Here is a 27,975-nt window from a genome sequence, read left to right on the forward strand (position 1 = left end):
GTGTGTTAGACCTTGTTTCACGTATTGTTTACTATTTCCATTAAAAGGCGGAACCGTTTTAACCCTCGAGTTTCTGATTGGTTTACTGAAGTGGTTGACTTTAGAACGCGCATGCGTTGTACAGTTGGAAGATGGTCGTTGTGTCAGAGTGAGGAGAAGCCCGAAAGGTGAGTTGTCTTTTATCTCATCTTTTAACGCCGATGAAAGGTGTTGTATGAAAAGTGTAGCAAATGTAAAACACGTGGAGTGCTACAGCCGAGTGAGCTGTAGTAGTTTTTGTCAGTTTGTAAAGTTTTGCTGTTCTCTCTACCGCGCTCTCCCAAGTTTTTTCATAAAAGTAGTAAATGGAGGTGATTCATCTCTACCGGAATTCTGTTTTTATCGAAGTGAACTGAATGAAGTTCAGGGGGGAAGTGGAGCTCTTCGTTGAAGGGAACGTATTGTTTTTATTTTTCTGTAGGCTTTGAATGAATGGAGTTAAGTAGTTAAGTTACTCAGTGCCTGTGTAAGACATGTAGCATAGTCGCGGAAGCTAAGTTTTCTGTTGCATCCTTATCTTAAGGCTCCCACAAACTTCATCCAAAGTCCCTTTCGTTTGACGTTCGGCTTCAGATAAAGTATGTGGTGACCTTTAAAGTTACCCATTTTGTCGTCTAATGGGAAAGCGTCTGTTTTATTTTATTTTTTTTTTAGTTATGTTATATTTTTTGAAATGTATATATGTTGTTAATTGAAATAGTAGTAGCCTCTAAATTAAATTTATTGATTAAATTATTTACATTTTGTGCGGATTCACTAAAGTATTTTTAAATTTGAACTTAATTGAATCAAGTTTGAATAAGATTGAGTCATTGATTTAATACATAATAGTTTCTCTGGGGGAGGAGAAAAAGAAGTTGGATAATCCAATAAGTGGGAAACTCGAGTTTTTAATTTAAGGTTGTATGAGGATAGTAAATCTTATCTTAAAACATTAGGCTTTTCTGGATATTGGATAATTATGGTGTAATAAGTTTTTTTCGTTGTTATATTACTACCTCTAACATGGCACCCACAATCCTTAAGTCTAAAGTAATACCTGGATTGTAAAGCATCTGACCCCAAGTGCACTAGTTCACAATTCAGCAGTCAATGAAAGAAAACGTTCATGGTGTCTTTCTAGGTGATCGAGTAATACAGTTTAATGTGGGAATAAAAGTTTTTGTACATGTTTATCCAACATTTAGAAATCTTCCTTGATATTTGTTGTTTATTGTTGGAGCCATGGGGATTTTTTTTCCAACCTGTCTACCATTAGGCAAAAAATGTACTAGTTGCTATGGTAATAGAAATGTTCACTACAGACGTTTTGTACATCATTAAAACGTTCACACACTCAGAGTACTGCCCAACCAGAAATTGGACGGTAAATGCAAATAGGAAAATTGTCGGTGGTAGTGGTTAGCTTCTCTCTTAGGACGGCAATTTACATATCCCTGTGGTTTTCCGACATCCACAGACTTGAGGATATTTCCAGGTCTGCGCTCTAATTTCAGAAGTAAATACAATAAGTAGCCACCGGTGCTTGTTCTTAGTTCACAACCCTTTGTTTAATTTGTTTTGTGAGTTCTCAAAATATTCAACAATTTTGTGTCTGTCTGGAGAATTTTGTGTTTAAACTACAGAGATTAATGTTTTTGAAAGACAAATTTTTAGCTGCTAATAGTTATAAATGTTTTTGTGGAATGCAAAAGGCCCGCCAAGCAACATCTGTGTTGCTTTTGCCACACTTTTTGGAGATTTTTCTTTTCTGAAAATTGTCATAAAATCTGTGTTTTAATGCTCCGTAATGTATTGCATCATGCAATAATCCCCAAAAATGTTGATACTTTATGTTGAAACAATGACTGTCTTATTCTAATCGACAGTGATTATGTTTTTGTTTTCTTAAACTAAACCAAGTAGTTCATTTGTAAAAACACAAGACAATGTTGAGACTTTCCTCCTAAAGTGAACATGAATGAACAATGAATGAACAATAAATGACTCGTACCCTAGAAACATTTCAACAATGTTTCAACCAAGGCGCTCCTTGGTCATGATGCTGTTTGTTCACTAACAACCCTCTGAGGCCTTCACTGACAAGCTGCATTTATATTGAGATTAAACTACGCATTCTATTTCGAACTCAACTTTACTTATTGACTTTTGAAAGCAAACGGTTGCATTGAATTTTTTTTTTACTTTTTAGAAGTTGTTGGGATGTGCTGTGGTGGCGCAGGGGTTAAGCACAACCCACATATGGAGGCCTCAGTCCTCAACGCGGCTGTCGCAGGTTCGATTCCCAGCCTTGACGACCTTTGCTGCATGTCTTCCCCCCTCTATCGTTACCCACTTTCCTGTCAACTAACTATCAAATAAAGGCAACTAGAGCCAAAAAAACCTTAAAAAAAAAAAAAAAAGTTGTTTTGATTTGACAATTCTTTGAAAACCGTGCATAATTTTCCTTTCAGTTTATTGTTATGCTGTACTTTATGTTGGTCTGTTACATAAAATCCCAGTAAAATAGAATGAAGATTTTGGTTGTAATTTGACTAAATGCTAAAAAAAAATATATACATTTTCAAGACTCTGTAAATCGGTCAATAAGAAGTGTAAAACAGTGATCGATAGATGCAGCTTTACAATACAATATCCAGCTGATTGCCTCTGAGAAGTGAATAAAAAGCTCAAGCAAACGCGCCTTCTGGAAAATTCCCGACAGAATCATACGAACGCAATATTGGATTTATAACTGCGACTGTTTCCTCTCTTGTTCACGCTGCAGGGGGATTTCTTTTATTGGTTTCACAGTGCACCACAGCTGACCAGGTTATAACAATCAACTATCACTTTAAGTTATTTCTGACGAATGAGGCGGTGAGCTAAACATGTAGTTGTTTTTCTGTTGCACAGCCACATGATCGGCCAGAGTTGCGGTTGTGTGTACGGCCTCATCATCTCCTAATCTGCTGCTGTTTTCCTCAGAGGCCTACCTTTCTGTCGACGTCTCTAGGCAGCTTGGGCAGGGATATCCATCCTAATGCGAAACTCTTTCTGTGAGACAGCATATCTGCTGCAGAGTCCCCCTGGTCTGTGACGGCCCAGAGAGCTGTGGTTGCGACCAGAATGTGTGTGAGCGTGTTTGAAAAGCTCATCAGAGGCTTTCAGAAACTGCTGGTCTAGCTGTCATGTGAGGTGTGTGTGTGTGTGTTATGTGAGATAGAGGAAGCATCAGAGTGTGTGTGTGTGTGTATGAATATACTAGGACTCTCTCATAGATCACTGTATATATGTATTTTTACCACAGACCAGAGAGGAGTAGAGCGTTGTCGTCTCTTATGATCCAGTTTAGCTCAGCTCTGCGGACTTTCAGAACTTTGTCTCTAAGGTGTCCGACCTGCCAGTATGTAGGCCGACATTCACAGAGACACGCTGAGCGTCATCAGCTTTGTGAGGCAGTGGAGCAGAATGAGAAACATGGTTCTGAGGATCCTCAGATGAACATGGTGGCAACATTACCTGAGACAGTTTGTGAGTTCATAACGTGGAAAAGCTGATGGCGGAGAGGCGGTCAGGGCAACCTGGCTGGATTGGGAGGGAACATCTGCATCCTTCTCTCTGGGTAAGACTTAGACTCAGGATCTGCTCCAGATTAGTGGAAATAATCTCTTGTTTTTTGTAAGTACTGTTTCAGCTATTAGAATTCTCTTTAAAGCCTACAAGAAGTAAAAACAGTAAGACAAGAATGCTGTATTAAAAAAAATAATTAAAAAAAGCATAGGAAATCATTCTGATGATTAGTATTTTGTATTGGCTATTAGCTTGCCAAGAATGACTAAATCAGTCATCTTCATGTGTAGATCATTATTTTAACTATGTGATTTCCAAAAATCTGCTAGAATTTTCCATTAGAGAAAATGCTCCACTCAGGAGTTACTTTTTATGATCAAGAGTTTAGATACCCCCTAGAAATTATTGCATCTAGGAAGCCTAATTTCATGCTTGGTTTTAAATAGCTTGAAAGCTAACTTGACAGTCTAGCAATGGACTGTCACTTGAAAGTGGACTGTCCACCTTCAAGGTCAAAAGTCAAGTTTTTCTTTTTGAAGCTGGTAACAGTTGGATTCGTTTGGCTTGTTTGGTGAGAAAAGCCAATGTAACGACAATTATTTCTGAATTTCACCAACATGTTGTCTTCACGTCTTTTAAACCGACCCATGTGTTTGTGTACACTAGAACCCCGCCTAGTGAGCCCTTTTACATAATCAAGTTGATGGACCAAGAAAAATACGTCAGCAGATTCTGTTGTCTTGCAAAGACAAACGATTGCATCTTTTCACAGGATCGCATCTTAATTCGTGTTTGTTGACCTTCAGACCATTAGTCACAGTCAAAGACCTGATGCAAAGGTCAATATGGCTTACACAAATAGAAAAACCAGCTTGCAGGACATTGTGCTGTTTGGAATGAACTCTGCAGGTTGGAACTTTCTTGCTGGTATTTATTTTTCTACTTGTGTGATTAAGCAAACAGAAACACAGCTAACCAGGTACAGACCACAAGCGTTTACCAAAGAGCAGAGCAAAAAACTATTTCTTGCTTCATCATGGCACTCGCTCTGCCTAAAAGCTCTCACTTCTTGTTTTTCTTCTCGTTTATTTTTTGTAGTCACAGACCATGAACATTGTGGGCCAGCTAGCAGAGACCGTGTATGTCACGGTGAAGGAGCTGTACCGCGGCCTGAACCCGGCCACCCTGACCGGAGGGATCGATGTCATCGTGGTGCGGCAGCCTGACGGATCTTACCAATGTTCGCCGTTTCACGTCCGCTTCGGGAAGCTCGGCGTGTTGCGCTCCAAAGAGAAAATTGTGAGTACATTTTTTTTTTTCATACCTTATTCTCTGCCTAAATATAAATAACGTTGAGCCGTATGTTGTGATTTTTAGGTCGACATCGAGGTAAACGGAGAATCGGTCAGCCTGCATATGAAGCTCGGAGATAATGGCGAGGCTTTCTTTGTGGAAGAAGAAGAAAACATGGAGGTAAGCTGAACGACGTCAGAGACTGCTTTAGCTAAATCACACTTTCATGTCGTCAAATAAAGTTTTTCTTTTTTTTCTTTTCTACTTCTCTTTGTGTTAGGTCCCAGCCCATCTGTGCACCTCCCCTATTCCTCTGGAGGTCCCCGAGGAGACGGATGTGATCGCTGAGGGGTCCGTAGCCCGCAAGAAGAAGCGGCGGCGGAGGCACGTGCGTTATGATACTCAGCAGAGGGACGAAACCAACTCCTCGTCAGAAGAAAGAGACAAAGAGGAGCAGAGCACGAAAGACTCTGACGCTGCTCAGCGGGACAGTCCTTCATCTAAACTACCTCTGTTCAGGTCAGACAGTGAAACGTACAGATGTTATTATTTTAAATAAACAAAGTAATCGAATTTAAGTTAGAAAATTTTTTATTTATTGTTGAGACCAAACTTAAGAAGGGGCTTGCATGTTTGCCTTAAAGACTAGAAGTTTTCTTTTTACAACCCTGCTCCAACAGCTCATTATGAAGTTTTGAATAATTCTTTATTTATTGGTGGAAAGTTGCGGCGATGAGTTTTAACCCGATTGTAGCCGGGATACAGCTGAAGTTTCAGTAAAAAAAGATTGGAGTTCGGTGTGGGGGAACCAGGATTTAACACTGACTTTAATCCCAGATCGAGGCGAACAAAGTTGTTAAAGCTTTAATGTTTTTCATTTTGCGTGTTAGTAAATCGGTGTACTACTCGATGTCTGAGGAGCCAGCTGAAGAACTGGGGGCCACACAGGACAGAGACACTCATCCATGTTCAGACGAAGAGCTCCCAGAGAAGTGAGAAAAGCTTTTTACTTTCCGTTGAACAAACATTCTTGTTTGTTCTTCAGTTTTGAGAATCCCCTGTGTGTCTTTCCAGTGTTTTCTTGAGTCGGCCGGATTCTCTTAAAATCGACTCTGAGCTTCTGGACGAAGCCCCGGATTTGCCTGAGCCCCAAATGCAGTGGAACTGGGGAGGATTTCCCACGGTGAAACACACCAACACAGACAGAGCAGCGCATTTATGCCATACCTGTGCTGTGGTTGGAGTTCAACCCGCTGACACCCGGTTGTCCTGTTTTTCGCAGCCCTGTGACCCAGAGAATGCGCCAGGAGAGCTGACGGCCACGTCTCACTTCTTCCCCATTGAGAGACAGGACTCCTTTGACCTTGGCGACGAGGTCACACCTTCCGAGGTGATCGGCTGCGTGAAGCCACAGCCGACGGCGGGCTCAGTGTGTTTAAACAGCAGCGCTAAGCAAGCCCGCTCTTCATCTTTGAAGATCTTTGATGACGAATATTCCTCCCACGACATCTTCATGTCGTGCGTTTCTTCCACTGAAGTAGATTCTGAATTTACGGTGGAAGAGAAGGAGGAAAAAGAGTCATCTTCTGAGAATATTGCCATTTGTTTCAACAAAAGCGAAGAAGGCGCTGAAAAAGTCAGTTCTGTAGCTGAAGGAGTTTCTGAAAATGGAACTTTGAGCAAAACAGAAGAGCTGACAAAAAAGATGGCAGAATGCACACTCCAAGAATCAGGCCAGGATAGTGGAGGACCAAAAGACCCGCAGCAAGAAAGTGTCTCATCTGAGCAGAGAAAATCGGATTCTGCTCCTGACGGAGGATTAGTGCCCAGCGCCGGTGGAGAAGATGACAACACCACACTCAGAGCGACCGATGAGTCACCCGAAAGCTCAGCCACAGCGACGACTGCAGCACAAGCTGCCGACGCGGACACCGGGAGTGACGTGGCGAAATCCTCCGAAGCATCCTCCAAACTGGAGGAACAGGACGAGAAAAAAAGTGAAGCATTTGAGCGATTAAGTTCATTCTGTAGGTTAAAGTCAGAAGCTTGAGGTGGATTTGTTCCTCACGGTGCTGCGTGACTGTGTCGTAGGTAAACGGATTCATCCTGGAGGCTCGTCGGATATTTACCTGGAGGACCTGAACACTCTGGACCCGGAGGTGGCGGAGCTTTATTTCCCCAAAATGTAAGATGTTTTCTGTCACACTAGACTCATTTTTGTCAAGTTCCAACCTTGAATTGCTACATATTTTCTGGACAGAAAAATAATAATTTGTCACCTTCCTAAAATAATGGCCTGAGTCATTTTTACCTGAAGTGATATTGGCAAAAAATAACATGTGCCATTATTTCAGGCCTTTATTGCAAATTTGTTTGCAATAAAGACAATAAAGCTATGAGCAGATATGTTTCTAATTTGCCATCAGCTGTATGGGTGACACAGCAAACGCATGAAATATCTTAACGCTTATCTTAACTCTTCAGTGTTAGAACTATGTAACAAGCCAGTAATTCTGATACAGTAACAATAATAGCAAAAGCTGAACCTAAATTACTCACTGTTGCCTGTCCACAGGGAGGCAGAGGGAGCGTTAACTCAGTTTGCTGAACAGGGCTTAGGTAGCCATTCGCCTCAGTTAGTGGACATTGGAGCAGTGGACAGTGGCTCAGACTACCTGTCTGATTCTTACGTCATGGACGTCAGCATGTCTCTTTGTGGGAAAGTAGGAGACACCAGCCAGATTACCAAAGGTAGGAGTGATTGATCCAGTGTCAGGTTGGAGAAGGTGTCTGTTTGATTTATTTATTTCTATTTTTGTATGTTTGTTTTTCATTTTGCTTCAGAAACGTTCACAGAGCACCTTGTGACATATCAGGATTTTGTCAACAACCCAGGAATCATTGAGGATCCAAGTCTAGTCATCTGCATAAATTCTAAGTGAGTGGAAAAAAATAATTATACTGTTTTTAAAAGTTGATCAGCTTCCAGGCTAAAGTCCTTATTTCCGCTGTTGCTCATCAGCTCTTTTACGCTTTTTTGCAGCTATTACAACTGGGGAGTGGCTGCTCCTATGATCCTGTCTGTGACGGCGTTCCAAAAGAACCTACCGACGGTATTTTATTGTTTTGAAACCCGACCACTAACGTCTTAAAAATTTATTTTAAAATTCAAACATTAAGTGCACCTTTGTTGTGCTTTTTAATTTTAAGCGAAGTTTATAAAACCCCCTTGCAATAAAAATGGTGGCAGAAAAGAAAGGATAATTTTTTTTCTATGTGCCTCATACATAAGAGTACAGTACAGAAGCTGGTGAAGGACAAGATGTCCAAAAAACCTGGTCGCTGGTGGTTCTCATGGAGACGCAGAGAAATGGACAACAACAAGGTAGCTGCTCAGGTCCTCATATATATATAAGTATATATATGCTTGTGTGATGGGTAATGGGAAGAAATGTAATATATCAGCCTGCACTGACTGATTAATCATGAAAAGGTGTGTCCTTTCTAGTTGGAGAATATTTTTCATGTAAGACATAATGGGGCTGAATGCTGACTGCTCTTTTCTCTTCAGCAACAACAATTAAAGGAGGAGCAGCTGGCACGTGTTTCCTCCCCAGTCCAGTAAGTCACCTCATTACCAAGTGATTAAATAATCCTTCCCCAGGAAACCTTGCGTCCCGTGTTCCAGCTGGTGCTGTTCTAGCTAGTCCTGCTGTTGCACATCTGTTTCACTACCGCATGACTTTGGTAGTGGAGGGAAACCCTAACGAGGATTCCTTGCGTGTTTATGTTAATCTTTACTGGCTGCTTTAGTTGCTCACACACCCAAATATCTTCAGTGTTGTGTGGACGTCGTCTAATTTCATCCACACTTCTTTCACTTTTTCACATTACTATGTATTTTATCTAGATTTTATCCAAAAAGGAAAATTTAATAGTGGGATAATTTTGCAACCAAATTATATACATAACGACAAGTGCGTGAAAATTGTGTTTGAATAAAGTGGTGTAAATGTTAAATGCGTTTGAATTTCAAGGCACTGTACAGTTACAAATGCTAACTTATTTGCAAGGTACACACTCGAAGTCGCTACTGTGAAAAAGACGTTTTTAGAGGCGGATGAAGGCAAACGGTGACTTTCCTTTGTTGTTTTCCCAGAGCCACACTGGATAACACTGACGCTGTAGGGCTCCGACAAAAATCTCCCAGTCTTTCTCCAGAAACCATGTCCTTCAGCCACATGTACCGCAAATCACTACGTCTCACTTCCAAGGAGATAGTAGGACAACCCTGACTCTTTGCCTGAAAACATCAAACATATTTAGATAAGATCTTTTTGTGCTATGATGTGTGTCTCTCTGATCTTCTTCCACCAGGGTAGTCTAAATCTGCGTGAAGGAGCCAATAAAGTGGTATTCAGTGTTACATCGCAATATCAGGGCACCTGTCGCTGTGAAGCTGCCATCTACCTGTGGAACTGGAACGACCGGGTCATCATTTCGGACATTGATGGAACAATCACCAAGTAGGCCACGTTAAACACGGTTCCTTGCTATAAACCTCATCACATTGCTTTGTGTGTTTAATTCTGTAGAAAGCTAAGTTTCCCTAGGTAAGGGTCACCTTCCTACATCTCTGATTCTGCAATAAATGAAATGTGGCACTTTTGTGGCATTTTCATCACATTTTTGCACATGCATCATGCGTTTCTACACCTACTGACACAAGTGTTGATATTAACCTCAAATATTAATGAAAACGTCCTTTAGAATTTACGACCTTATCGTAATCCTTTTCTGTTTTGTTCTTTTTTTTTAATGACAAAAAGTTATTTTTAATTTTGTTATAAGCTCCACTCTCTGTCTCCTCTAGGTCTGATGCTCTTGGCCAAATCTTGCCTCAGTTTGGAAAAGACTGGACACACAAGGGAATCGCCAAACTTTATCACAAAATACACAAGTATGTGAAATGTTGTTCCTTTGTAGATGACTCATGAATGGAACTCAACCTGTGGGATTATCTTGTCTTTTTGTTGTGCATCCTGCTATTTGAACAATCGAAAATGCATGATACATTGTGTAGTTTTGATCATATGAAATAATTAATTTTGTAAAACGCCGTTTTGGCTGCTCATTTCTTTGCAGAAATGGATACAAGTTCCTGTACTGTTCGGCGAGGGCTATCGGCATGGCTACCATCACCAAAGACTACTTAAAGTGGGTCAATGACCAAGGCACTGTTCTTCCTAAAGGCCCTGTGCTGCTGGCTCCCAGCAGCCTCTTATCAGCACTACACAGGTAACAGTAGCTCAAATCCTCACAGGACGGTCTGTATTCCTCATTCAAGAGACCAAATTTATAACAGTGTATCGACACCCTCTTAAAATAGTAGCCATAGTCGTTATTTTCATGTTTTTTCAAAACATTTCACAAAATTTTGCATGCAAGTTTATTATCTAACTGTCTTTACAATGGATGACTGTTGACATCAACTCTTGCAGGGAGGTGATTGAGAAGAAGCCAGAGGTCTTTAAGATCGCCTGCCTTAGTGACATCAGGGATTTGTTCGGATCACACAAACAGCCTTTCTACGCGGCTTTCGGCAACAGGACTAATGTAAGCAATACTGAAGACTGACTCCAAAGTCTTGCATAATATCCAATCCTCTTAGGACGGGAGGAGCTATGGTTGAGTGGTTTACATTTAATCACTTTGTAGACACACTCGTGCATATTTCGAAAAAAAAAAAAAGGTAGCTAAAATATTAGGTTTATTGGTTAAAACGTTTTTCTGGTAAAGAAATAAGACTAAAGTTATGTGAACCTCTGCAATAAAGCTCATCTCTGATGCGTTTGCAGGATGTTTTTGCCTATAAGAAGGTGGGAGTGTGTGAGAGTAAAATATTTACAGTCAACCCAAAAGGAGAGCTTACCCAAGAAATGGATAAAGGCAACAAGTCTTCGTAAGTAAAAACCAAGCAATTAAATGGAAATGATTTTTTGTAACTTGCCGTCATACGTTCATGCAGATTAGTCGGATTTCTAACCTCCTGGTTGCATGTGTGTGTTTTTTCTGCAGGTATAACCGCTTGACTGGATTGGTCGAGCATTTCTTCCCCGTGGTCTCTGCCGAGACAAATAACGCTGCGATTTTGGTCTGTCCTGAATACAGTAGCTTCTCTTACTGGAAGGAGCCTCTGCCCAAACTGGACATGAGCTTACTGACATAAACCAACTTCCAATATTGTGTCTAAGCCCATTGCACATACATGCAAAATAGATATCAATTCTCAGATTTTCCCAGGACAACCACCTTTGATAAGAACATAAAGAAGTAGTTGTTGAGTTTTAATGCTACACTCAGATAGATTCCAATTAAACTATTTCGAGTCAAAGCCACCGAATAATTAATAGCTTGAGCATTTTTAGTTTTTCAAGTTATTTCTCCTGTCACTACATGCTTTAATAATTATAAATCCTATTCAACATATTGTCTTATGAATCGTATTAAAAATGACAGAACTCGACTTTAAAAAACACACAAAGTAATGCCTCAATTGTAGGAATGACTCAGTGATAATTTGCCTTACTTGAACCATCTGTGAGTGTGTGTGTGAATTCATTGGTCTACATAGCATATGGAGTTTTATAGCTCATTCTACCAAGAAACCAAAAACTGCTTAAATATGCATATCAAATTAATCTTAATTATAAGATCTGTTTGATCTCATTGAGTTTATGAGTCAGTTTGTGATTATCTGTTACAGCTTTGAATTTGCACTTTACTGGAGAGAACACAATCCTTTGGACAAAAAGCAATATTTTAAACTCGTCCAAGACTAAAGGTCATGCGTCATTAGAATTTTATGTCATGCAGAAGGACCATTGAATCCGATTATTGTGATGCTAGGCTGGTCACATTTCTTTTTCATTGTTTCATGCCAAGTTCGTAATGGCACAAATTGTACACTACACAAACGAGCATCTGCAAGAATCCACATTCTTGCAGATGCAAGAATCCACATCTTGCATTGTAGATATGGATTCTGGCTGTGAACTGTTAATGGTAATGTCATACATATTTATTATTTAGCGTATTTTATTGTCCAGCTGATCTAAAATTGAGTAGTTTTATTTTGTAAATCAACAAATGTGAAAGAATTTTAAACAATCTGTGTTGCGCACATTGTAGTTGTGTACTTATGCTTTTAGAGTAAATATATTTTTACTTGCAATAAAACTCCTTATAAACATGTTTTTTTTTTGTTGCTGATGATAATATGTTTTCAATCTAGACTTTGAAGTGGAGATAGTATTCTTGCTGTACTTCGGGGAGCCTATTACTGAGTGTCCTTGTTTTTTTTTTTATGCTTTTATTGCAAATACCATTGTGGTCAAAGGTTTTAAGATGAACAGACGTATTTTGTTTCAGAAATGTTTCAGCTTTACTGGTGATAGGTCTTTGTATCAGCCGTTTCTATGGGACACAAAAGTTAAAAACGAACCATTTTAACTAGTTTGAATGACTTGTTGGCAAACACATCTGAATATATGCGAAGGGTGAATATGAATATAATCTGGGTCTTTTCTTTTATTGAGCCTAAAAATGTAAAGTTTTGATCCAAAAATAAACCACTTTCATTAGTTTCAATCTCTTACTGAGAAACACATCTAAATGTATGCAAAGGGTCAATACGAATAAGATCTGGGTCATTTTAGATATCTAATATTTAAAGTTCTGATCCCTGAACCACTTGATTATTATTTTTGAATAGTGACACATTGCTACTCTGCTTTAAAACACATTGGTGTGTCTAAGGATGAAGCTCTGCACTGGTGGTAAACTGATATGTTAGTAGAACACTCTGGAAGATTTCTCTGGCACTTGTTTCATTTTTGGGGGGGTTTCCTGAACCTTTCTTTCCGAAGTTTCTGATGAGTTCAGTATGGGTTGATTTCAATATAATCTTACAAGCAGCAGTATCCTTGCCTGGAAAGGTCTGTTTATGTAAATTGAAATAAAATCTGTTTATTTAGACGGTGCCAACTCACCACACATGTCGTTCCAGGGTACTTTATAATCAAAAAAGTTTTTTATGTAATAAAACATTGACAGGAACAGTGTCTTGTCTTGTGGGTTAACCACACATGACAAAAGATTTATTTCAATATTTCCTGTTTCCTTTTGTTAATTTTGCAATTCACATTTCGTCTGATCACACTTCATAGCAGCAAAGACCCAAAACCACCATGATGGTAAGATTTGTGGAAAAACAAGTTTATGGCAATCTTTAAAGTGAAGACAGTTCTTCACAGTGAAATACTGTTTTTGGTTGCATTGCTTTGAGTTGTCTAGTCAAATAGAGGAAACAGAAGTCCCAGGTAGCCATTTTTTCTAAGATGTACATGTAAATAAATAAATTAAAAGAAAAAATAAAGCAGAAATTTAAATTGAGTACCGCCCCAGTTATAACTAATAAATGATAAATCATATTTAGCTTATTTGCAAGGTATGTTCATGTATTTCTATATCAGATATAAACATCAGTAAGGTACAAATAAAGACTATCTTTTGTGCAACTTGTACAAACCATTTTAAAATTACCCAAAATTAAGGGCGAAAAAGCGTCGATGCAGTTCTTCACTGTGTTTGCATTTTACTGCATTCTTGGAAAAATACAAGTACTACAAGTAGCTGACAATGGCATACACGGAGGGGAAAAAAAGGTAGGCTAAATAAATACGATTGCGCAAATATGAAATGAAGTAATTTTAGACGCGTGTCGTGTTGGAACATGCTGCACCTGATCCAGATCCGGAGACGATGAAGCTGTTTATGACCGGCGCAGTCATAAACGCGTCAGTGCGTCTCGCTTGTTTTTACCTTCTTAATCAGGAAGAAGCGACATCAAAGAGAAAAGTGCCAGCAGGTACGTTTTCACCGCTGTTTTCTATAATTTATCCTCTTCAAGATTATATCTAGCTGTTGATTAAACGCCTATAAAATATAATACCCCTACTTGGTAAAGCTGAACAGTTCCTTGCAGCTGGACTGGTTCAACACGTAGAAGAAACTTGTGTCGTTTGGGTTATTCCTGTTCCCCGGAAGTCGAAACTTGAAACCCGCCCTGTAAAATAAACAACACGCAGGGTTTTACATGTCCATTTGAAATATGTAAAGACGCATTTGGTTACTGTTTCAATTTCCCTCCATAGTAGGTCACATTTAATGCAGCCTACACACTCTGTCCTTTTAATTCTAGCAACTTTACTGGGGCTATTGCTTTTGTGCTTAGTCATGTTTTTTTTCAGTCACCATGACTTGTGTGCAAGATAGTGTTTACTTTAGACAACATGAAATTCTCATCTTTAAATTTGAGTTAATTTGGGAATAGATGCATTAAAAAAACACTCAGGTGACAGTTTTCCATTTTTAAAAGAAGTTATATTAAAGTTTGCCTATAAATAAATACAGAAGACTTGGCTGGAGAGTGTAAAACAGCCCAAAGGAGCTGGCACATCTAGAATAGCACTAGAGAGCATATACATCATTGAGTCTAGCAATATTTCACAATTAATCGAGTTAGTCAGAGGGAGTAAAGGTCACCAGACACAAAGTAAATAAATTGTGTTGATAGAATGCCTTTTAACATAAACATGATAATGTGTCCTAAATACAGAAATGGCATTGAAGGCAAGAAGCGAAATTTATCAACTAAAAGTAGTAAAATTTAATCTGCAATCATGTAAAATCAATTAAGATGTAATGCTTCCTTGTAATGTTTGTCTAAGCGGTTGCTTCTTTGAACAAATCCAAGAGTCCACAAAATGTAGATAAAAGGCCTGAGTGTAGGGACTACAGCTGCAAAGTCTCTGTTTCGTATTGATTTAGGGAAAACAAGCCCTGATCAGGCAGGACTTATCTTTCCCAGAATTCTAGTGGATTCTGGTGGCATCATAAGGCTGAAGAAGGGCAGAAACATTGTGGTTTGTCACCACTCCAGAACTTTGAACCGTTTTCCCCCGCAAAGGAATGACATGTAAAATATAGTCAAAAACTTTCAACAAGCTCCAAAATGCTAATCATGAGAGGAATACATAACCTATGCTGAAAGATGAAACTTGGGAAACCAACTCATTCAGAACATAATAAAAAAAGTCACGGTTTTCTCCTTGTTCAGCTGGAAGAAATTTTATAACATCCTTGATTTTGGACATCTCAACAGTTTTTGGACTGAAACTTTGGAGATACATTTGTTTAGAAGACATATCAATATGTAGTGAAATTACCTGAAGTGTCCTCAAGTACAGCTTGGTTCCGACATCGAGCCTGTGTGACATCCGTATGCCCCTCATGCCAGGCATATGTCCAGTTAGACCAAAAGGTGTTGTGCATAACAATTAAATTAACTCCATCAAACTAAATCTAGTGCTGGTAATGTCATCTGTTGAATCTGTAGAGCCTGTGCCATGTCGGGTGACCTTTAATTAAACTTTGGCTGACTGTTGGGTAAATGCCTATAATACAACATCTAACTTGTCATACCATCTCTGTTCTAGATGTGCCAGCTCCTTGCAGACCCAATCAATCACTTATACATCTTTGGTCGTGAGTAACAGCCAAATCGAAATATTCCTTTTGACTCCTTATAGGTACATATATTTTTTTGTCAGTGAATTTGTAAATACTTTTTCTTTAATCTTCTGTCATGACATTTAGATTTCCATTTATACATAGGCATGTGTTTGATTTAAACTTTGTATTTCTCTAAAGGTTTCCTGTCCCCACCATCATGTCTGTGTCTGATGGAGTAAGCTTTTCTGCAAATAAGCTCACATGTCCCATATGCCTGCAGCTGTTCTCGGAGCCCATTTCCCTTCCCTGTGGTCACACCTATTGCTTTCTCTGCCTTAAGACCATGGAAGAAGGCCTTGACCAACACAGGTGCCCAGAATGTCAGGCTGAGTACCAGGGAGCCGCTGCTCTTATGAAAAACTTAAAAATGTGCAAACTCATAGAGACCTACAAAGTCACACAAGGTTTTGCCCCTGCAGACCTTCCTGCTGTCGTCCATGTTACATCCAATTCCGCTTTGGATGAGTCAGTTGGAGAAAGCCAATACCATGGAGAAGAAAACAAGACAAACAGAGGCTGTGAGACTATCTCTGGACTCAGAGACATTCCCTGTAATCCGATGCAAGCAAAAATCAGCACCAAAGGCAAAACGGAAATGGATGAGCCCAAGTTTAAACTGGCATCTCAAGTCACAGAGTTACACATCAAACTAGAGATCGCAGAAGGTGTTCTGATGAGAGAAAAGGAGTGGGAGCTTCAGGTGACAACTTCTAATTCTCAGTTGAGAGAGAAAATATCCAGGTTGCTGGGGCAGATGAAGGACTCCCTGCAGAGCTACAGTGACCAGGTGATGCAGATGGTCGAGAAGGAGTTAGGCCCAGGTGAAGAAAGCATCCGTGCTCGAGTCGGTCAAACGTCTGAGCTGGCGAAGCAGCTGAGGCACACTGTGCTTACAGCTGAATCCCTACTGACCGAAGAGGATGAAAAAGCATTTAGCGATGAGCTTCAAAGTCTAAATGCCAACATTGCAGAGGCGCTAGAAAAACCACTGAGAGAGGACGAAGACTTTGTTGAAGCAAAGGTCAACTTTGCACATGCCTGTCCCAAACTGGAAAACATGAACACTGACCTGAGGGAACAACTTGGAGAGACTCAGCGCTCCCTTCGAAACACCTTCAACCCTTCCGAGCTGACCTTTGACCCAGAAACGGCTCATCCTAATCTCATTCTGTCAGAGGACCTGAAAACGGTAACATTCAGCACCGTGAAGCGGTCCTACACGTCCTCACCACAGAGGTTCACCAGCTTTTATCAGGTACTCAGTGCACAAAGCTTCTCGGAAGGCGAACACTGCTGGGAGGTGGAGCTCGAAGGTTCTCCATGGATCATCGGCATGTGCTACAGTGGGAAGCTGCCACGCAGTGGGTTGCCATCCGCCCTGGAAAGCAGCCAGAGCTCCTGGTGTCTGATGTGGTTTGATAACCTGCTAACCGCTTTTGAGCAAGGTCACAGCGTGCCGCTAAAGAAAACCACAGTGTCACGCAGGCTTGAGGTCAAGCTGAGCTTCAAGACACACAGGTTGAGCTTCTACAACATCAGCCCCACCAGTGGGAAGACGCACATCTACACCTTTAAGGCCAATCTGAGTGAAGCGGTGCACCTCGCCTATAGGATGATGTCAGGACACCCCAAGGGCAGAGTCACAATTTGCTCATAAACAGAAGTTTTCAACATTGGCACGCAGGAGAAACAGCTAGATAACTTTATCCACAAAAACAAAAGTTGAGAAAAGATTTCTGTAATTACATATTTAGAAGCTTTTCTAAGACTGATATGTGATATTATAGGGCTGCTTTCACAACTGATCTTCCATCAATTTCAACAACCTGTTTATGTGCACAACATGGTGTTTTTTTTATCTTATTGGAAACAATTTTTCAGCAAATTGGTGATATGTTTTTTGTCAGATGAAGGTGAAATGGCAGGATGTAATGTACATAGCATAAATATGGTACCAAAAAACATTTTGTGTAAATTAATTGGAGCTCTGACCGCTCAGACTTAGTCAAAGTTGCAGCTTTGACTTGTAACCAAAGATGACCGAGCCACTCTGGTACACTTGGGCCACGTATCATAGCTAAGCTAACCACTGTTATCAGATTCTTTCGTGCCACATTCTCGAGACCCAGATATACTGCCACTGCAGTGATGAAGAATCATATTGTCATCTGTAAAAAGAAATCAGTAACAAAAAGAAACAGATAAAGCAAAATCATTTGGTATATAAATATCTGTGACTGAGATTTTGATTGCTGTGCAAGATTGTGAGATCCCTTCAGTTTACATAAATAATTTAGGAGTTGTTTTGTTGCTTATGTGTAGTGTTTTTAATGTATTTTAGCAATAAAAAAACACAATCAAAATTTGCTTTGGTGTTGTTCCTTCATTTTCTTTTCAAATCAAAATATCACCTTATGGAGTTTTTTTTCCCAATTACTATACCCTAAGAAATTAAATTTCCCTTTGGGATCAATAAAGTATTTTTGTTTTTGAATTTGAATTTAAACCGAGGGGCAGACTTCCTAAGTATCTTTTCGGTAAATTGTAAGCAACACTTGGTATTCAAAGTATATCTTGTCTATATAATGTGTTTCACTTGGTGAACTTTGTAAATGGGATAATTAACTTTTCAATAATATTGCATTCAGGGGCGCTGTCAGGAATCTTGGGCCCCATGACAAAAAATTTAATTGGGGCCCCCACACCTTCACACCTGCTGTTACAATATCTTGAGAAAACAGTGTCTCCAATCACAGGCTTCTTCAGATTTGCTGTAATGCAGACCTCTACAGGAGATCTTTCCTGCCAACAGCCATCGCAATCTAATAACTTAGAAGAATCTGAATTAATGAGTTACAACATTTAATTTCCCTTTGGGGTCAATAAAATGTTTTTGAATTTGAATTCTGTATTTTTTAAATGGCTGATTAATATCACAAAATTTAAAAGAGGCCTACCTTTACCTTGAGTTCTCAGATAAGTTTAAAAGGAGGCGTCATGAATGTAGAGAAGGAGCACAGAGAAGGAGGAAATTTAAACTGTTCCTTTCATTATACGTATGCGGTAAAATTTGATTTTTAGTAAACAAATTGAATGAATTCCAAGAGCTAAAAGGGCCCAGCCTTTTTTGGGAATGCAGTAAGTTGTCCCTCAATAGAGCGGTGTGTTAGTACCCTTAGAAAATGAAGTTCTCCGAGTAACGAGGGATATTTTATTCATTTATTTCATACAAGTTTAAATAAAAACAACAGAATAAAATAATCTCCAAATCCTTCAAAAATGGCCGCCTTCCTATTTGTTTTAGGGCATGGCTCCAGAAGACTTATTTCTTTTCTTGGAGGAATCTGCGTACCAAATTCCATTCGTCCATGTTAAAGTTGCAGTATGTAATGCTCCTGATTGCAATGTACTGATTAAAGCTGTAAATAGCTCAATATTTCAGTATCTCGCGAGACTACCTATAGAAATGTACATAAATTGGGTCTACTTCATTTTCTGTAACTAGCGCGTGAGTCGGGAAAAATAATGCCGCGCTCCTGTAATGTAGTATATATGAAACTTTGGTATATTAGTTTGTATTGATTAATGCATATTTTCCTTAAAGATAAAAAAAAAAATCCCAAGAGCCGTGCATTTTTGTGAGCTGACATTTTGAAACAGAGTGCAGAGACCCCGCCCGCACAACTCACAGGCGACTGCGCTGACGCTAAAATGATGCCGAGCTTCGGTCAACTTGTCAGGTGACCGAACGGGAAATTTGGTCAAGGAAAGTGCTCAGGAGACGCAGCTATGTCTCCTGATCGATGTCTTGAATGTATACAGCGGATGCAACATCGGATCTAGCTTATGTTGGAATCAGATATCTGACTGCGACATTTTGGAGAGATTACGTGCTTTAAATCGAGTCTTCTGAAGGGGTAAGCTGCGACTGTTTACAATTTGGAGCGCTCGTTATGTGTCAGCGTACGAAAAATACTGGCTGTAGTTTCACGCTTGTTTTCATCCCGACGTTGAGCTGTCGGCTTTTGAGCAGTGTTGGCAAATGTTGAGTAAAAGGTGAAAACACAATTCTCATCTTCGACGTGTTTATCTCAAACGAGGAAGATAATTTATTTCTCTAACAACGTCTTCCGAAAGCTAGCAGCAAGCTACATGTAGCAGCTGTAGCTGACGCCTGAAATTCCCCTTTAACAGAAACCACCTTGATAGTCCACATACAGCACTCTGACGCAGGACTGTATAATAATTAGCAGCTCAATTACAACTTAAGTTTATTTGTGTGTCACATTTAAGCAACAATGTAAAGTGCTACCAACTTAGGACAACTCCAGCCGCTATTCTCTTCCTTTCCAGTTCGACCTCTTTCCTTTAGTATTGTTTTATTGTCAGGATATGTGGACTATTGTAACCTGAGTCACTCCCAACTGTCGAGTGGGTGTTAGTTGGTGCTAAAGGGATTACTGTAGTATTACTGTAGTTGCTGCTTCAAAATTAACACTGCTACTGGCCGGTTTAAAGACTTGTTACATAAACACCTTTTATTGCAGCAGCATAATTGTACATTAAAAACTGTAGGGGGAAAAAAAATTAAATTTGTCTTTTTTATTTCAGTATATATTCACTGTAGATAAAAAGATCCACGTTAAGGAAAGAATTGGAACCACTAAAAGTTTCATCAAGCCAATGCAAAAAAACTAGTCTGAGTTTCTAGGAATTGGTTATTAGTCCACAACTTGTGTTTTCCTGGGTATAAATGTGAGAGATGACACGGGGTGGTCTCTTAGAAATAGACTGAAGGAGAACTAATTTCTCCATTATGTGTAGCTTAGTTTGTGTGTTTAGGCTGGGTGGTTAGGGAGGATAAGAAATGGCACTTTTACTGTAACCGTTTGCTTTGAAGAAATTAAGATTGAACTTGTTAATGATTATAAATAGGTGATTAATAATAATGGGCCACCGTGAATGATGTGAGAGACCACTAATGTATGTGTGAAAATTAGAAATATGCCTTTGATCAGGAGTTTTGCATCACAGAGGAAGCAAGCTGGGAGATCAGACTTTTCTCCAATTCATGCTGTAAGCTGTAAAGCTAACCTGTCAGCAAATTTGTAGTAAGGACAAGGCAGAAATCTTGGTTGCTAATCTGAAAACGGTAATGGGAGACAGCCCAGATATTTGCAAAATAAAGGACTAATCTGTAGTAAAGGACGTCATGTCTGGTTTAATATGGTGGATTATAAATGTAAACTTAAATCATCATTTCAGAAGGATTAGGATCTAAAACCTGTTGCCAAATCATCACAGAACTAGGTTCACCTGACATAAAATCAGTCATCTTCTATGGCCGTTGCATTTCCCAGAGCAAAATCCTAAAAGGAAAACAGTGAGTGATCTGAAGAGAACATAAAAGAGCAACTGCGACTCTGCATAATCTCAAGAGATTGTAGAAGAGGCGACAAAGTTCTGTGCTATTAGTGAAAGTGCGTTGAAGCATGAGTGGTAGGGTTATCAGAAATTTGTTTAAAAACAATTATTTCTTAACATGGAATAGTTTCCGCAGTAAATAAATACACATTTAAAAGTTGGATTTAAAAAAAAAGAAAAACATTTTTGTGTAAAATTATGCTACTGCAATAAAAAGTCAAATTTATTTCAAGGCTTTTTCCACATATTTACCAGAGATACTTAATCTGCAGAGATCGGTGCTTCTATAGTATATTGACAGTACCTGCAGGAGTTTGAGATCTTTGGGAAAGCCCTTATGTTGACATCAGAGTTTGATCTGAGTGACATTCCCACGTTTAGAAAACAAAAGATTCAAACCATCCTTTTTACAAAGTCCATTTCTCATTGAGCAGCCAGATGGGAGTTTACTGGACTGAGTCACACGTTTTGGTTTTTCTTTTTTCTTTTTCCTCCTTAAGGAGCTGACAACATGCTAGCCACGGTGACTGCCGTGGTTACATTGGCTCAGTACAATGACACGGTGTCACCTACACCTCTGGAGAACACATCTGTATTCCCAACTGAAGGTCAAGCCAACATCACCAAGCCTCACAAATGCCTGCAAGTCCTATACGAAGATATCGGAGACTCCAGGTACCGTGGAGGACGGCCGATTTTTAAAACTCTCGATTGTGTAAGATAGCATCTCACTTTCCCGTTTCTGCCTTAGGGTGCGCTTCTGGGACATCTTGCTGCTGGTGCCAAATGTGGCCTTTTTCATATTCTTGATGTGGAAGCTTCCCTCTGCGAGGGCAAAAATTCGACTCACTTCCAGCCCTATTTTTGTCACCTTCTACTTGCTGGTAGGCGAAAAACATTTCCGCTGCGACATGGTTCGTGAAATCTCTGTGACCTTAACGTGATGCATGTCCCTGTTGTTGGAGATGCACTGATCAAGCTTTGCTTTTAATCTCAACTCTCAGTTTGCATTGAAGTCTGACCTGTTGATTCTAATTTTGGCCAGTTCTAGACTAAAACACACAAAAGAGAGAGAGAGAGAGAGAGAGAAACAATATTCTGCAAATGTTTTTGTTATTTGAATTTTCTTCTTAAGTCAAGCAATAGAATTGCAAATTAATCCCTGTTTATGTATCCAAACACATGACTAAGCTTGGTGCAATTTTGATTAAACTCACATAATAGTTGAAGGAAATATATCATGCAAATATAGACATCAGATTAAACGCTGTGATATCATTTTTCAGTATTGGCCTCTTAAGACACTATTACAACAACTACAATTCCAGACATTAGTAGCTGTAGATTGCTGGTTGATTCTTCTGGCGTCTCCTTTGTCAGCCCTAACCCATAAAAAGTGCTACTTTCAGCCAAAGTAAGGTTCAAACGTATATCTACTGTTTATGTTCTTCCTTTAACTGTATTTGCTCTTGATTTGCCTGTCCATTAACAACCAGTGCCACACTAAGCTGAATGTTCCAGCTGTGCCGGAAATAATAATAGAAGCACAGACAGCTACATGTTATCAGCTAAACTTTGGTCTATGTGTTCTCCCGGAAATGGGCTGTGTGTGTGTGTATGTGTTATATAATATTGTGTGTACTGTGCTTCTCAGGTCTTTGTTGTCGCAGCAGTTGGAATCACTCGCGCTATTGTTTCCATGACTGTCAGCGCATCCAGTGCAGCCACCATTGTGGACAAAGTAAGAGAGGAAAAAAAAAAGCATGAATAGAACTGTATTTTTTGGCGGGAGGGGTGCGCGGGGGGATCGTGAGCATCACTAAGAATCCCGACCAGCTTTCTTGTTTAAGAAAAACAAAAACCTGTTCATAAAAATGTACTTACTCCTAGGGTATCAGTTTATTTCTCTTGCTAATTATGTACTGTTGGATAAATAATCTTGAGAATTTAATATACATTCATTTCATTTTTTCAAGTTATTTCCATTGATTCTGATCCACATTTGAGCCATTTGAGTCTTTTTTAAGTATGAGACATAATGACTCCTGATTACGCCAAAGTAACCCCTGGTTCATGGATATGATTTATTGGAGTCATGCAACCCAAATTTATTACAATAAATCTTGGATGCATTTTCCAAAATTGCTGTGTATTGTCAACTAACGGAGCAGGTTCAAAACATCTCCGAGGTGGGTATGAATTGATGCATGGACATCTTGAAACTTCGGCAACTGGCTCCAACTCTACTGTCCTTTTTCACAGACATTACATGCTTGGTTGAAGGGTGGAGTTTGTTTGTTCCTTTCATAATCAGAAGTTGAAATTTCCAAGATTCCCACTGGGAAAAATTAGTAGATCTTGTGGCAAAATGTGAACAGCACTTCACACAAACAATGTGCAATAAAGTACAGAGTTCCATTTTCAAATTAAATTATAATCTTACACTTAGTTGTGTTTGAAATATTTGGAGATCATCTTGCGCAAAATTTCGTTTTTGAAAGCTATATTATTTTTGTGAAACGTAACTATTAACCCAATTTAGGCCCTGGAAAAATATTATTATAATTCTTATTTTGTTTTTAGGGTTTGCCGTTTTTGAAGCCTGTTCAGAGCTGTGTCACAACAGACTTGTGCTTACCCTAAACAAGCGTGAATAATACCCTTTCTGATTACATGTAAACTTCTAATTAGTTTGAAAGAAGTGGGAAATTGACTAAGAAAAATCTACTTTTTTTTTTCTAATTGGGGAACTGTAGGAAAATCTTTAATTAATAACTCAGAGGAGATGATTTGTGCAGCTGCTTGTATGTGGGCTTTCATGTATGAACGGAAATGCTGGGCTTGCATTCCACACATGCCAGAGAGATTCCTACTGATTTGCTGGATCGGCTGTTCTCATAACACGCCGTCATGGCTGCCGCGATTGGGGCCTTTATGACTCCGTAGACCTGTGAGGGCACGCCTGTGTTGTGGGTAAAGGAAAACATGTTGGACGACGTCTGACCTGCTTTGCTGTTGTGGTATCTGACGATGTCTGCTGCTTCTTTAGGTGCTGTGGGAAATCACCCGCTTCTTCCTGCTTGCCATTGAGCTCAGCGTCGTCATCCTGGGACTCGCCTTTGGTCAGTTTGCTCCGTTTGTTTCAGTTCTCTTTTTCTGCATTCTCGAAACAGCGTGGTGTATTTTCTCTCCTGTAGTCACTGGAATGACTGCAGTTATCTCTTATTGTAGCTGTGAGTATAACTAATGTGCTTTTGTTCTCAGGTCACTTAGAGAGCAAGTCCAGCATAAAGCGTGTGTTGGCTATTACAGCAGTGTTGGCATTGGCATACTCTATTACACAGGTAATTACAAGTAACAGGATATCAAATGTTATTGGTAAATGTCAAAAAAGTAACAATAAAAATTAATTTATGTATTATTGTAGGGAACATTAGAGATACTGTACCCAGACAGTCATCTGTCTGCCGAGGACTTTAACATCTATGGTCATGGAGGACGGCACTTCTGGTTAGCCAGTTCCTGCTTCTTCTTCTTGGTGAGTACATTTTTCTCTTGCATCAACTGCATTCCAAGAAACATACCAAAAGTTTATGCATAAGCAGGCTCATTTTTGACTGGTGACTCTCTCTCTTTTTGTTCTTTTTAGGTTTACTCTCTGATTGTTGTCCTTCCTAAAACCCCAGTGAGAGAAAGGATATCACTGCCATGTAAGTCTTAGATTTAAACATTTGAAAGGCCAAAAATGTGTTAATTAATTAGCTGGTGGAATTTTATTTGTTCTGGGATTTGATTTATGATATAAGAAAACTACAAATCCCAACATGCATGAAAGCAAGTCAGCTCTGTCAAAATGAATTAATCCCCAGACATTCAGCTTTCCCTGCAAACCTACAAAATATCACTATCAGCAGCATCTAACTGTCATAAAAAGACAACGTAATTATTGATGGAGGTCTTCTTGCAACAAGATGAGTTGTCTTTTCTAATATTGATTTTAAACAAAAAGTAAAAGCAACAGCTGTCAGTTTAAAGAAACACGCATGCAAAAGAGGTTGCGTTCGTTTTAGTTTCACTTCATTAAAAAAAAGAAAAAGATAAATTCAGTAGGTGCCTCTCTAAGAGACCTAGAAAAATGTAAGCTTCTTGGGTTAAAAAAAATAAGTGAAACAACGCAACTCACACAGACAGATTGTTGCTGGATGTATCACCGTTCACATGGCTGCTTTGTTTTTCATGCTCCTTTGTTTTCCTTCCTTCGTCCAGCCAAAAGGGGTTTCTACGTGTACGCAGCCATCCTGTCCTTGCTGAACTTTGTTCAGGGTTTGGGCAGCGCTCTGCTGTGTGCTGGGATTATAGAAGGACTTTGGTTAGTATTTTCTCCTCCGCTGCATGCGAATATATCATCACTGTTCTCGTGATGTGAAACATTATTATTTAAGTCGCATTTGTCTTGTATTTTTTATTTGACCGAGATGAACTTGCTCATAAATGACTTTAATTGCTACTATTTGTTATACCAGTAAGAGCAAAATGTTGGTTTTACTTTAGCTTGTAATCTCATTATTCTGTGTAGGTTTCACTAAAACTGCTCACTGTTTGTCTTCTTTGAACCAGCTGTGTGGACGTCACCACCTTCCTGTATTTTTCTGCCTTTGCTCCACTCATTTATATCACATTCCTCAAAGGATTCTTTGGGTATGTAATTATATGCAAATTACGTGGAACCATGTACAATTTTACAACTTGATTCTCAAAACAAAAGACTGTAAAATGTACTTAAATCTTTTGACTCAGCAGGTTGTCGGTTAAAGTCACGTGTATAAGAGATAAATTGAGAAAGTGGATGTAATTGGAGAAATGAAAACGATGTTGTGATATCTTGTTAAAACCTAATAGTTGACTAAAATCGAAATCAGCTGTTTAAAACTTCACAAGAAATATCGGAGGAACTTCTGATGGATTCAGCTAACTACCATTGTGTTGACTTTTAAAAATATGTGATTTTAAAACACCCATTCTCTTTCTATTCTATTTTTTTTTTTTTTTTTTTTGCTTTTTGCCACTCTGTTCGCAGTTCGGAGCCGAAGATCCTGTTCTCCTACAAATCACAGGTGGACGAGCCGGACGAAAGCGACGTCCACCTTCCTCCGACCATCGCCGCGACCCTCGGCCGCAAGGACTTCACTGACCAGGGCCTGTACTACTCTTCCACCCAGATCGATGGTGCCGGTCCCGGCGGCACTCGCGTGGTCGGAGCGTACCTGGATGACGTGGCATCAGGACCCTATGGGTCGAACAGCATCGAAGCCGACCGTTGGAGACCTATCAATGTGTGAGAGGATTCACGGCCACACAGCTGAAGTGCGGTGTGGATGAAAAGAGTTTGGCAGGACAGAGATCAGAGGAGTGTTGCTGAGCCTGTTGCCTGGACAACAAGAAACTATAATCTTGGCCTTTCTTTGATGCCAGAACAGTTGAAACAAACGGACACTTAAACAGAGACTGCTGCTCATCTGTTTGTGAAGGACTTTGATTTGTGACACTGTCGCCGGAGTGCTCTGCTGCTGTCGCTCCACGCCGCCGAGGTTGCTCTCTATTGATTCTGCTCCGCAGGCCCTTCGATGTTAGTGCTTATCAACTTGTCTCAGCACATTTATTCTAACTCCAGCACTAAATATCAAGTCCTCTGTTCTTATTTATGCAGTTTGAAGCCAGTTTTAGATGCCCGATTCTGCTAAATCTAACGTGTGATTTAGTGACGCGACACTTGTACGTTCTTGCTGAAAGGTTTGAGGCCCAACATATGAAGGAGTTCGTGTGCTGTTTTATACTTTTTAGAGTTGTGGCTGAGATAGTAGGCCGTTCTGTTTTTGAGCACAAGCATTTCGTTGCGGGTTGGTCATCCAATATATTTGCTTTCCTAAGTAAAAAAACCCCAATAAACTACATAGCAGCTCGTCAACACAAGCGTTAAAAGCGTCGGCGACACAGTACCAATCCTGAAAAGAAATTGTATTTCCCTGAGAATCTTTGTATACTTTGATTGTGTTCATACTTTATCATTTCTGCTTTTGCTTTATATTTTTTTATACAAGGTAAAAAAAAAAACATTCCTGCCTCTTCATAGACACCTGTTGGCTTTGTAGATGCCGTAAGAAAATCATTATGTGCGACCTACATAACAAGGCTGCTTCTGCTCGTTCACAAACCTTCTTATGTTTTCTTCCTTTCATTTTTTTTGCAGAACTTGTATTGTGTCTTTGAACAAGAGGCTGCTACTGCAGCTTATTTGGTGTGTTAATTCAGGACCAGCTGTTGTGAGACCAGAAACGATATTGCTCAGTCTTAACGTATTTAAGATAGTGTTAGAAAAGTCTTGTGATATAATTAGAGCTTTTGATTTCCAGTTAGCAAAGAGAAATTATAATACAGGGAATCTGAGGAACTTTCTAGTTTTCCTTTTTAAGGAAAAAAAGTCAGTTCGTTGCCCATTTATTTAAAAGTAAAGTCTTATACCTTCTTGTATGTCTTCAATGCACATCACATACATGTCAACTGTGGAATATAATTCAAAATTTCCCCCAAAACCACAGTGTTTCCTATGGATGACTTGCATATTTAACTTTTTAGTTTCATTTGGTTGTGTTTTGTATCCAGAAAGTATTGGGTTATTTAAAAAAAATACTACGTAGCGCAACAACACAGTACAGAAAGTATTTGTTTGACTTTGAAATACATGATGTACAATTACTGCTGAATGATGTTGACAAGCTTGGGAAAAAAGTTATTTTTTTTCTTTTTCTTTTTACTTTAAAGGGTGCATTATGAAGAAACAATGTTCTGTTTAGATACCAAATCTTTCATAGTGAAGTTTTGCAGGTGGTGCTTTAATTACAGTGTGTTGGCCATTCCATGTGCTGCAAAATAAACTCTGGACTTTTTCCTCTATTGTGTTCATTTTTGCATTCAAGCCTTCTAAAGAATGAAAATCCGAGTGTTTCTCCATTCTGGTAACTGAACCTCTATACA

At 39.4% G+C, this 27,975-nt stretch overlaps 3 protein-coding genes across 7 annotated transcripts; all 3 read left to right on the forward strand.

Annotated features, from left to right (window-relative positions):
• The first annotated feature begins 85 nt into the window (after positions 1-85).
• On the forward strand, positions 86-12,138 carry LOC103464949 (phosphatidate phosphatase LPIN3). 3 transcript variants are annotated; one of them, XM_008409379.3, is made up of 20 exons: positions 3,246-3,643; positions 4,690-4,890; positions 4,969-5,064; positions 5,165-5,403; positions 5,775-5,876; positions 5,959-6,067; positions 6,167-6,881; positions 6,976-7,069; positions 7,460-7,635; positions 7,729-7,822; positions 7,928-7,997; positions 8,177-8,269; positions 8,456-8,505; positions 9,044-9,164; positions 9,262-9,410; positions 9,758-9,844; positions 10,030-10,182; positions 10,386-10,500; positions 10,743-10,846; positions 10,963-12,138. In XM_008409379.3, exons 1-20 carry the CDS (start codon positions 3,578-3,580, stop codon positions 11,111-11,113), a joined length of 2,985 nt encoding a protein of 994 aa, XP_008407601.1. In that variant the 5' UTR covers positions 3,246-3,577; the 3' UTR covers positions 11,114-12,138. The 3 variants fall into 3 exon arrangements, with proteins under 3 accessions (XP_008407600.1, XP_008407597.1, XP_008407601.1); XM_008409378.3 differs by lacking the exon at positions 3,246-3,643 and adding an exon at positions 86-167 and having other exon boundaries at positions 5,959-6,881; XM_008409375.3 differs by having other exon boundaries at positions 3,236-3,643; positions 5,959-6,881.
• A 1,535-nt stretch (positions 12,139-13,673) lies between these two features.
• Positions 13,674-17,886, forward strand: trim107 (tripartite motif containing 107). 3 transcript variants are annotated; one of them, XM_017304678.2, is made up of 3 exons: positions 13,674-13,813; positions 15,444-15,492; positions 15,658-17,886. In XM_017304678.2, exons 1-3 carry the CDS (start codon positions 13,708-13,710, stop codon positions 17,174-17,176), a joined length of 1,674 nt encoding a protein of 557 aa, XP_017160167.1. In that variant the 5' UTR covers positions 13,674-13,707; the 3' UTR covers positions 17,177-17,886. The 3 variants fall into 3 exon arrangements, with proteins under 3 accessions (XP_017160167.1, XP_081463422.1, XP_017160166.1); XM_017304677.2 differs by having other exon boundaries at positions 13,721-13,813; positions 15,444-15,536; XM_081607296.1 differs by lacking the exon at positions 15,444-15,492 and having other exon boundaries at positions 13,716-13,813.
• A 1,342-nt stretch (positions 17,887-19,228) lies between these two features.
• On the forward strand, positions 19,229-27,892 carry tpra1 (transmembrane protein, adipocyte asscociated 1). The gene is made up of 11 exons (XM_008409381.3): positions 19,229-19,436; positions 21,444-21,618; positions 21,695-21,827; positions 22,598-22,684; positions 23,993-24,065; positions 24,208-24,287; positions 24,371-24,481; positions 24,593-24,653; positions 25,210-25,312; positions 25,561-25,641; positions 26,021-27,892. The coding sequence occupies exons 2-11, from the start codon at positions 21,455-21,457 to the stop codon at positions 26,280-26,282; spliced, it is 1,155 nt and encodes a 384-aa protein (XP_008407603.1). The 5' UTR covers positions 19,229-19,436; positions 21,444-21,454; the 3' UTR covers positions 26,283-27,892.
• Positions 27,893-27,975: the final 83 nt, after the last annotated feature.

Source organism: Poecilia reticulata, chromosome 5 (genome assembly GCF_904066995.2).
Source record: "Poecilia reticulata chromosome 5, P_reticulata-male-v2, whole genome shotgun sequence".
Lineage (NCBI taxonomy): Eukaryota > Metazoa > Chordata > Actinopteri > Cyprinodontiformes > Poeciliidae > Poecilia > Poecilia reticulata.

Bases quoted from the DNA above. Each gene is read 5' to 3' on its own strand.
- LOC103464949 (XM_008409375.3), top strand. From the start codon at position 3,578: ATGGCGGAGAGGCGGTCAGGGCAACCTGGCTGGATTGGGAGGGAACAT. The intron at 8,270-8,455 runs GTAGCTGCTCAG...TTTTCTCTTCAG, and splicing joins GAGAAATGGACAACAACAAG to CAACAACAATTAAAGGAGGA. The intron at 10,183-10,385 runs GTAACAGTAGCT...CAACTCTTGCAG, and splicing joins CTCTTATCAGCACTACACAG to GGAGGTGATTGAGAAGAAGC.
- trim107 (XM_017304678.2), top strand. From the start codon at position 13,708: ATGAAGCTGTTTATGACCGGCGCAGTCATAAACGCGTCAGTGCGTCTC. The intron at 13,814-15,443 runs GTACGTTTTCAC...TCTCTGTTCTAG, and splicing joins AAAGAGAAAAGTGCCAGCAG to ATGTGCCAGCTCCTTGCAGA. The intron at 15,493-15,657 runs GTGAGTAACAGC...ATTTCTCTAAAG, and splicing joins TCACTTATACATCTTTGGTC to GTTTCCTGTCCCCACCATCA.
- tpra1 (XM_008409381.3), top strand. From the start codon at position 21,455: ATGCTAGCCACGGTGACTGCCGTGGTTACATTGGCTCAGTACAATGAC. The intron at 21,619-21,694 runs GTACCGTGGAGG...TTTCTGCCTTAG, and splicing joins GAAGATATCGGAGACTCCAG to GGTGCGCTTCTGGGACATCT. The intron at 24,066-24,207 runs GTCAGTTTGCTC...TTTTGTTCTCAG, and splicing joins CATCCTGGGACTCGCCTTTG to GTCACTTAGAGAGCAAGTCC.